The sequence below is a fragment of the Elephantulus edwardii genome, unplaced genomic scaffold (assembly GCF_000299155.1).
Source record: "Elephantulus edwardii isolate Elephantulus edwardi_28Jun2011 unplaced genomic scaffold, EleEdw1.0 scaffold00039, whole genome shotgun sequence".
NCBI classification, from domain to species: Eukaryota; Metazoa; Chordata; class Mammalia; order Macroscelidea; family Macroscelididae; genus Elephantulus; species Elephantulus edwardii.
The window spans coordinates 11,816,099-11,826,774 of NW_006399789.1; the positions used below are offsets into that span (position 1 = coordinate 11,816,099).

Below are 10,676 nucleotides of genomic sequence, written 5' to 3' on the forward strand. Positions count from 1 at the left end.
GGTCTCAGCACAAGCACTCGTGCTCTTGGGATTTCTGCAGTGCTGCCAAGATGTGGCTTGCTTGCTAATTTCTCTTATGATCATATTCTAGAGAAGATTTCCATAGTTTCATTTTGGCTGGCTCATCAGTCTTCAATGACTGATGACACTGTGATTTTCACAAAGGTTTTCAGTAAAAAAAGGGTATTTAGCTTTATTTAAAGCAATGCTCTTTCCATGTAAGAAAGTCTGGGTGCTGTTTGTTTTTGGTTCACATGAGAATATTATCCTCCAAGGAATTTACACATATCAAATAGTCTCCAACTCAAAACAGCACAAATGACCATGAATATGGTGCTTAGTTTTCTCCAGTACAACTGTAGAAAGGGTGCTTGAGACTTCTGCACAGTTTACTTTCTGAGGAAAGGTCCCCACAGTCATGCCCAAACCTGCACAAATAGTTGCCTCATACAAATTATTGGAATTATTATGAACCCAAATGAAAACACAAGCTTTCCTTTATTATTATAGTTATTTCCCCTCCTTATTGCAACAAATACTGTTTGTCCCTGATGCAGTATTACACCTTGAGAGTTTGAATTTAAAATTTGGTCATGTGAAGAATGATCACAAAGATTTTTGTTTTTCATTATCTACAGAGGTTTGCTTTTTTTTTTTTTTTAAACCAAAGTTACACTGTAACACACAAACGCTGTCTTGTAGTTAAGGCACAGCACATCAGTATGAACATTCTGTTTGCCAAACTTTTTTTTTTTAAAAAAAAGAAACAATATTATACTCCCCGTCTCCCTCCCTCGTCCCTCCCCCACAAGTGAAAGAGAAAAAAAATTGCATCCACTTTCAAAGTCAGCTGCTAGTAAAGTCACAGTAAATTATTTTCATCAATAATTTACACAAATTACAGGTCTAGATTAGACTGTCCTTATACAGTCTGAGTGCATTCCAATTCAGATTCTCGGGGTTAGGTAGGCTAAAGTCAGATTCAAACCTCAGGGCTGAGCCGAGTTCTCCAGTTGAGGAATGTCAGTGAACACCACCTCTTCAGACGGAGCCTTTGTGTTGGTGTTTGCCAGGGTGAGAGTTCTTTGCTAAAGCTGTTAATTCCACTTAGACTCTTTTGGTGTGTACCAGCAACCTCCACAGATTTGTTGTGTTTTGTTTTGTTTGGTTTTGTTTTTTCTTAAAAAAAAACCCAAAACATTTAAGTATTGTAAATGTAAGACCATAGAGCTTCCTTCTTGTAGGACTAAAGTTTTAATTCCATTCAGCAACCGGAATTCTTCATTCTGGAATTCTCATTCCACATATGATTTCATCCTTTAAGACAATTTATATGTGTAAAGCCGGAGGCATCGAATCACACATAAAAATTCAGTGTACTTGAAATATAAAAAGGGAGCTCCCCAGTTGGAGAACACAGTTACAAATACTCTAATTCCAGTGCCTGATGTAGGGCCAAGAGGTCAGAGTGACTTGATATCCTCCAAAAGGGCATGTTGTGCTGTGGGGTTGAGAGAAGGAGGGCAGAGGAGAGAAGAGGAAGGAGGGAGAGAGATCATAACTATTGTCTCCACAAAGCAGCAATACACACAAAAATGTAGTTCACCCAAGGTCAAGGGAGGAGGGGCAGAGTGGAGGGACGTGGAGATTTGGAAACATCAGCAGAACATTGCCAAAATCATAGTAAATAGATCTGAACTGGATTTTAATGATGATTTAAACAAACGTTGAAATTTCTTAAGTAGCTTATATTTATTTATTTTGGGAAGTGGCAATGCCAAGGCCAACATCTGGGAAAGCTCGCTGGGCATCAACATCCTACTTGGTGGATTAAAAGAAAGGTTTTATCCCTACCTCACTCCTCATTGTCTTTCTCTTAGGTCAAATAGTCATAATAATTTTAAAATCTCTGTCAACTTGAATCCTAGTCTTTTGTCTACTCGAGAAAAGGAATGCCTTTCCATGTTTAAGCAAAAACAAACAAACAACAAAATGAATCCCAAACCACTCCAAGACCAAAAAATAAACAAGCATACAAAAAATATTTGAAGTTGAGTAATATAAGGTAAAAAAAAAGTGTGCTTAAAATTTTTACTTATCTGAGTTAACCAATAATGTAGCTGGTAGAATGGACCTGCTTCATTTCACTGGAGTCAGGTTGCGGTTGGGGGTGTTCCGCCACGCACCATGCACTGATGGAGGGAACATCATTCCCAAGGGGGGAAAAATGGATTGTTGTGGAATAAAAACCTCTCATATATGACAATGACTCTTAATGTTTCACAGATATATGAGTATACCACTAGAGAGCAGTCGCTAGCAAGCCGATTCTGGCTCCTGGCCTCTTGTATGCCAGAGTATCTGTGTTTCAAAGACAAAGCTAAAGAGTCCACGCTGACTCATGCAAACCCCATGCGTGTTGAACTAGAACTGTGCCCCATAAGATCTCCAGTGACTGAGTTTTTTGTTTGTTTGTTTTTTTCCCCAGTAGATTGTCAAAACTTTCTTTAGAGGTGTCTATGGGTGAACTTGAACCTCTACCTTTTGGCTAGCAGTGTAGCACATTAAGTGCTTGCACTACCTCGGTGCCAATGTATATTATATTACAATTTCATAGAAAGAAGTGATTGTGGGAAAAGCCTAAGCAAATTCTACTAGGGTATTATGAGGAGGGGAAGGAACACAGTGCTAAATCAAATGACAAAAACAAATACCTTTTTTTGTCAATTGCATCTCATAAAATATATATGTATGGGAAAAACTATATGAGTGAGAAATGAAAAATGTGTTACATAGCAATTAATAATTGTGATATTGACAAATGATTAGGTGTTGAGACAATACTCTTTTGGATATATCAGGTTAATTCTATTTCTACAGAAGAGCTGCTATATACTATTATCCTTGAGGCAGAGTCAGAGGGAAGCAGAGTCAGAGTGCTCCTTAAATGGGAGCACGGTGAGACTTTGCCTCTTAGGCTTTTGTTCTCAGAAGAGACCAACCAAGGACAGGAACCCTGTGCTTGGTGAATAGAGGATCAGTGACAAAGAGACAGGCCCTCCAAGAGCTGGACTGGCATAGTGACCTCAACCAAGCCTGCAAGGGATTGTACAGAAGGAACAGGGCAGGGGAGGGAGCAGGGCCCGGTTCTCTTGTGCAGAGAGAAGGTCTCTTAGGAGGAGCCTGAAGCAACTCAGTAAAAAAACCTCACAAAAAAATGGCAACAATCTTGGAAAGTTCTTAAACTTCCCTAACAAAGTATATGTTTTAGTTCAAATTAAAACACAGAGTTGCACCTAGAAATAATTTTTGTTGTCATTCAGCTCAGATCTATTTTGTAATAATAAAACAGTACTTAATGTTTCTGCACATGCAATTACAGCTACATCCAAAGAAAAGCATGCATTCTGGATACTAGAGTAACCAACCACCTAGGTTTTAAAACAGGATTATAAACCTTCACCATCACCGAAACTGTACCTACATAAACAACCATTTGGAAATAGCATTCTAACCAAAGTTCTTACTCACTGGGGGTCACGTCTTTTTCTCCTGAAGTCTTGGGTGTAAAGAGGAAGGTATGACCATTGGTATACACCAAGTCTACCTTTCACAATATAGACAGATGAAGCAGATTTTTTAATTTTTAAAGGCTTATACTGGCTGGAAAAATGAAATGTATTATCGTTCACCTAGATATAAGAGCTCTGGTGGCCTAGTGGCAAGAAGCTGCACTGTAATCTCAAAGGCACAGGTTAAAAGATATGTAAAGTGCTCATGGCAGTGGCTGCACCATTAACTGCTATTTGTTGTGCATAATTATGGTGTCAGTGAAAAATCAAAACACTATGGATGGAGGGCATCACCAAATTCAGAAGGACGGTAGTGGGGTGTGACTGGAAATGTTTCAAACAGTAGTCAGTAATAAAAATTGTTCCTCAGGGCTGGAGCCCTGACTTCACAGAGAATGTCCTTGGGTCTCGTGTGCTGTCCTGGGTCCCTGACATTGCTAATCAAGACCTATTGTGTGTGTGTGAGGCAGAGCCTGCACCTGAAGTTATGAACAAGCACTGGGAATTTCAAGTATGGCTGCCGACACTGTTATCGAACCTTCTAAGCTAGCAGTGGTCTCCCACTCACCATTTTGCTTGATTTGAATAGACTTGAAACACAAATTGTTTCCATTTTTCTTTCTATAATGCTCATGAACTCCCCCAGTGAATGGTTTATGGGGACTGCTTTACCTACAGGGAGAGGTGAGTAGATATTTTTTATGTAGAATATTTTTGGCTGACACATAACTGACAAAAATTAAATTGACAAAATTAAAATTGACATGATTGACAAAAATAAATTGACAAAATTAACCGTGATATTCTTGCATTGCATAATTTCTGTTGCTTTTATGTTGGCTACACAATGTTTTGCTGTAAGGGAAGCAGTGTTGATCTGCCTGGTGGTGGTGACTGATGGTTTAGTGCCCTGAGGTCAATCGTTCTTCCTTTGTTCTTGAGCCAAACACTTAATGGTTTTTAATTGCCCTGGTTTCTTACTTAGAAATATGGGCCAAATGAAAAGTCTACTTTAAGTACCTTGGGCCTGTAGGAACTCCCTAATGTGTTCGAGGCCATCTGCTTGGTTTCAATTAAACCCAGTTGGCTCATCCAAGCAGAAGACTCCTAGAACATATGATGCACTGCTCCTATATCTCTAGAATAACTTGGCACAAAACAATCTGAGTAATATTCTCTATCCTAAAAACATCCTCTTAAGTTTTCTCACAACTCTTCTACTTCAGCTATTAAATCAGCTCTCTTTCTCTCCATAATAATACTTCCTTTTATCAAAGACTGTGTGGTATCTAAAGTAAGTGGAGGTGGAAAAGGGTAAGAAGTGGGTGGGCCATTTCAGATCACCTATATCTGAATGTTTTAGTGAGCTAGAGAGGTAAACACATTTACACACACTGAAATGTAATGAAATGACCCTATATTTCCTATTATTATATCTAGGTAAAAACAATGCTAGCCTCCAAATGGTTTATTTGAATGTAAGTATTGCCCCTCTCATGCTCTCATTGCTTTTTGTCTACAAATTGAAATCATGTGTCAAGCTTCCGCTGGGCCAAACTACAGGAATGCAAACTGAACAGCTTGCATTGGAAGGAGCACACCAACAGTATTTGAGACAGGTTACCTTTTTTGCTGCCTGTTCTTCTTCTACACCATCCCCAATTACAACATACACTACTTTTCTGCCAAACCTTTGCATTATTCGTTCAAAGCAACTTTCTTTTCCTGGAAGATAAATGAGATACAGTTCAGAGTGAAGTTACCTGGTTAGCGGCATGCTCTTCGTCTCGGCCATCTCCAATCACAACATAAGTTATGTTAGTGCCAAATCTGGACACTATACGCTCAAAACAGCTTTCCTTGCCTGAAAAACAATGCACTGCTTATTCTTCCAGCCATTGCATTCAGTAACCTGAAGATTTATAAAGTGTTAAGTTAATTTCTCTGGAACATCACTTCAACTAGCTTGTCATTTCTGGGTTTACAAAATCAACAAATATGTTCAAATAACACAGGGGTTTTATTCCAATTAGAGTATTAAACAATATGTTTGACACTCTCAGAAAGCCATCAGGGTTAAGCATTAGAAACCAAGAAAAATGTTAGGATGTTAAACTCCACCAAAAGAATGTCTGAAGTATTTTAAAAGCAGCTGGAGCGTTTGTTCCTTTAATGCTATTTATCAACCTTAGGAAACTCTGGTGACTTGGTGGTACGGAACTGCACTGTCAATCCAAGACACACAGTTCAAATCTCCTAAATGCTCCATGGAAGAAAGATGGACAATCTCCTCCTGTGTGATTAACTGTCTCTGAAAACGCCCTGGAGGGTCAAATAGGGGTTCCTTCCAACTTGATGCTACACAATAACAACAACAGACAGATAACCATTTTACTTTTAATAGACACAAATCAGCTGAACACATGATTGTGAAAAACTCCTATGGAAAAATGAAACCCTAAAGCTGGAATTACCTTGATGAACAACTCCTTTCTTCAGGTGCTTAGGAGTTAGTCCTCAGATTAACACGTTGCTACAAATGACGGTAATACATCAGAAAAAAAAAATGTGTTTCTAAGCAGGGTCGTCAACTTAAAATAGCGTGCGGTAACGTGTTAATTATAGTACGAGTGCTGTCTAATTGGGTAAGGCACCAAAGATAGTATTATCTTCTGAATACTACATAGGAAATCTATCATGAATTTCTACATGCTGTTCTTTTTTAAACACTACTGTTTTCTGAATGTTATTCTCAAACTGTTCATGTAGACATGGGCACATTTACATTTTTTTTCTTTATCAGTTTAAAAAATGCTGGCTTAAAGCGAAGCATAAAAATTATTTCCTTTTCAATTACATATAAGGAAACAACTTGGTCAACAACAACAACAAAAATAGTACCCATATTCAAAGAAGTAAATGCTTATGCCAGGAAAGAATTTTGTCAAGAGGCAAAACCCAAATTTTGCTGTATCTAAATTCGGTTTGCATAAGTACATACATTTGGGTAATAAATGGGCTTGTCCAGGGGCTTCTGGATGGCCATGTTTGTGACAATGTGGGATTTACTTTGCGCATGTCTGGCTCTTTCACTGCACTCCAGAACAGCTGCAGCTGGGGGCTGCGTTTGCTTGTGCTGGTATTAGAGGCCCACGACAGGTTATTTTTGGTGGGGATTTTAGGATTTTGAGCTGCTCTTGTCAAGGTGCCAGAGCCAAAGTTGCTGACCTTCAGGGCACATGCCACAACGCATCCCTTTCCCCAGGCACGTCCCTGCCAGACAACGGAATACGGATTCCAAAGGAGCCCTTTTAAGTTTTTCAAGATGGTCAAAGTTGATGCAAGTTTTGGGTTTGAAAGTGTATTTGAAGCCTTAGTCTGTGGAATGTACTTTGAGTCAAAGGTGACTACAGAGACACTCTCTAAAACAAAATAAGATGCTAAGACGCCCTTGCATATTTGTTCTTAGAAATGTGGATTTCCAGTCACTACTGTGATGAGAAAATTCAAGTTATGTTTTCTGATTCATAAAACTTCCCCCCACTAGGAATAAAGAACACTAGTTCAAACATGTGAGGCTCTTCTGCAATTGTCAAAATAGTATTTTAATTTTACCTTTGTTGTAGTTTGAGTCAAAGTTTACAAAGCAAACAGTTTCTCTTTTTTCATTCAACCACTGACATACATTTGGTTTTATAACATTAATTACAATACCAACAATGTCACTGCACTTTCCCCACTTCCTCCCTGCATTTCTACTTTCCATTAATCCTTCTATTCTACCCATTCCTGACTTGTGGGCTTTATCTTTGGACAAATGGTGCTTTTGAATCTTATAAAGTTATATGATTGGTTATTCTAAGAATTAAATGCTTTCCTGTTAATACTAGTCATCTTATAGGCTGTCTATTGTTTCTCTGACTACAAACTAAGCCAGAGGAGAGAGTATTGTTCCAGGCTTGAAGGATGACTGATGGGTCATTGTCTCCGGGTTTCCACCAGTCACTATGGGATCAGTCAGCCTCACCTATTTTGAGTTTTGTTTCACACAAACTAGCATCTTGGTTGAAATTTAGGTTAACTGCATATATAAGGATAAAGTGTTACCTACTTAAAAATATGAACTTCTGAGGCGTGAGATATTGCATATTACTTAGAAAACATGTTGGTTAAACTCTATGAAATACATAGAATGAGTTTGAAGTATGCAGATACTGAGTTCAGAAATAAGTAGCCAAAAGTTGTCCTAAAATTTATACATGAACAGTGAATTGCAAGGATCTTCGTTAACTGAGATCTCTCCAAGTATACCTGGTGCTTGAAGAGCAAGTTTGACGGAGAAAAAAAAGAGGTTCATGTAGAGACACAAATAAATAAATAAAATAAAAGCCCCAAACAAAGTTTAACTGCAATTCTTTTCTTTTCTTTTTTACCAATTATTTTTTTAAACATCATTTCTTACCTATTTTTGTTGCACTGTAAATATTCTCGATGGGGAAAGCGCCTCCCAAGCTATAGAGGAGAACCTTTGCAAGTGCAGGGATCAGCTGAGTTGTTGTTACCAACACATTTACACAGTTACTCCTAAAACAGGGAAGAGGCACATTATTTCTTTTCTCATGAGAAACACATTCTAGTAGAATTAAGTTTGAAATTGTCACTGTGATCTCCTGATTCATAATAAAAGCCCTTGATAATATAACCACTCAGAACTGTTGTTTTTGGATGTCACTGAGTTGATTCCAACTCATAGCAATCCTGTCGATTAGAGTAGAGCTGTCCCGTTGGGTTTCCTGGCCTCTGATATTTATAGGAACAGATTACTAAGTCTTTTGTCATGTGGAGCTACTGTTGGGTTTAAAGAATGGGCCTTTCACTATTCAATAGTCATTTAGGGAATGCTGACTACCTCGAGGGAGCTCCGGTGGTAGAATCCATAAGAATTGCACTGCTAATCATTCCAAAGCCTGGCAGCCTGGATCTACCAGTGGCTATGTGAGAGAAAGTGGGCAATCCCCTCCTGTATGATTTAGAGACTGAGAAACCCAACGGATGGTCTGCTATGAGTTCATACTGGATGGCAATGAGTGCTCGATTTAAAGACAAAGCTGTGCTTGATTTGAGCCATGGCATTTTTCAGTTGTTTCTTAAGCATCTGAAAGTTGGACACTGAATAAGGAAGACCAAAGAAGAACTGATGCCTTTGAATTGTGGTACTGATGGAGAGAACCGAATATACCAGCCTGCCAAAGGAACAAGCAAATCCATTTTAGATGAAGTGCTTGCATTAGAGGCAAAGGTGGTGAAACTTTGATTCACATACTTTGGGTGTATTTTCAGGAGGGGCTAGTCCTTGGAAAAAGACATCAAGGTGGGAATAGCAGCAAAAGAGGAAGACTGTTAACTAGATATATTGACACACTGACTGTATCAATGGGCTAGAACAGGTACACAGTTGTGAAGATGGGAAGAGCAGGGCAAGATTTAGATCTGTTGTTCATAGAGATGCTAGGAGTTTGTACCCAACTCAATGGCACCCAACAATAACAACAATACGGTGCTGGGAAATACAAGAATACAGGCAAAAAGAATTTGTCAGTGAACAACACACATTTTATTCCATTTTCCTTTCAAAATAGGGAGAAAGACAAGCAAATAGACAACTGCAGTTATAAAGTAGCTTTACAGCAAGGATATTCTAGGTCCTTATGGAATCCTAGAGAAGGGTGCCTACCAAGGCCAGTAGCATTATGGGAAGGCTTATCAGAGGGGATGTGGCTTAGTTATATGAGCATCCTGATCTGGTATGTATGTGTTTATTTATGATAGTACTCCATGGCTCATGGTTTACAAGACCCAACAAGCAGAAGATACAACCAGAAAGAAGGTGATGGAAGGGTAGATGGAGTTTTTGGTTTGTCCAAAAGCCTAATTAATGGGCTGGCCCAGGATGGTTCCTGAAAAGGTAGAAACAGAGAATTTTTATTTATTTCTGAATGTGATGAATTCCTGAATCTCCTCTACAACAACAAAATGGTGAATGCATTTAATGGTCCCAGTTTCAGCTGTCTCAAAGCTTCACTCTTGAGAGTGGCAATCTCCTCTTTTATAACGTGGAGCTGTTTGTTTCACATCAGGATATTCAGTGGGGAGGGGAGGAGGAAACTTAAAAAGAGATTAGGGTTATGAGAAGCAGAATCATAAAGAATGGACTTTTTCCTGATTACGAAGAGATTGTTCCATGTTGTGTTGAAGAGTTCAAGCTACAGACATGAAATTGGGAATTAGACTCGCATAGATAAGGAAACTATCTCCTACATATTCTTGTATCCTTTAGAACAATGTTATGTAGAATATCTCAAGTCTGTAGAATATCTCCCATGACTTAGTCTAGAATCCTACTAACAGCCAGGAGTTGACTGCCAGATCTTAGTCTCAAACAACAGCAAGGTGAACGCCATTTTTCATGAGCAAAGCTTATCCCCAAGCAGAGCCAATATCATACCATGTTTTACTTAAATACATTATTTGTTAAAGATATAATTTATCCAAAACAATTACAATATAGCCTCTGAAAACATTCCTTTTAAATGATCTTTTTAGATGTCTGGCTTTGAAAAGGCACTTTGGCTCCCAGGAGCAAGTGATGAAGTTATCTATAATATAAGCTAAAAATCCAAAAACTTTCAGAGATAGAAAAAGAAGAATAATAGCTAATACAATCCTTACAATGATTAAAGAAGTGAAGACCTAGAAAGTGACTTGTCTATCAGTACAGAGCAGCTCTGGAAATAATAGCAGAGAGATTATTAAAAATAATACACAAACACATCATTACATTGCAGCACTGAAAATTCTACACACTGTTGTGTCAAAACACAATGCTGTCCAAAGTCACACGGAGATCAGTGTCACTGAGCACCAATGTGATAGAATGAGACAAAGCACAATCTTTAACAGTTCTGAAGTTTGGTTTTGAACTCTTGTTTCATTATTTATATTACAAGAGCTTCAGAATTAACTCATTTCCTTTTTTATCTAAATGTTACGTGGCGTGGAATTGACTATGACTCATAGTGACCCACTATGGTTCAAAATTGGGAA

At 38.4% G+C, this 10,676-nt stretch overlaps 1 protein-coding gene across 3 annotated transcripts in view; it reads right to left on the minus strand.

Annotated features, from left to right (window-relative positions):
• Positions 1 to 1,420: 1,420 nt before the first annotated feature.
• The window catches only part of EYA4 (eyes absent homolog 4 (Drosophila)), an 82,053-nt gene continuing 72,797 nt past the window's right edge, over positions 1,421 to 10,676 (minus strand). For all 3 annotated transcript variants that reach the window (XM_006884974.1, XM_006884976.1, XM_006884975.1), the window contains 3 exons: positions 8,035 to 8,156; positions 5,197 to 5,297; positions 1,421 to 1,501 (listed from right to left, as the gene is read on the minus strand). In XM_006884974.1, the coding sequence (XP_006885036.1) occupies positions 1,421 to 1,501; positions 5,197 to 5,297; positions 8,035 to 8,156 (304 nt within the window). The remainder of the gene's footprint in view (positions 1,502 to 5,196; positions 5,298 to 8,034; positions 8,157 to 10,676) is intronic.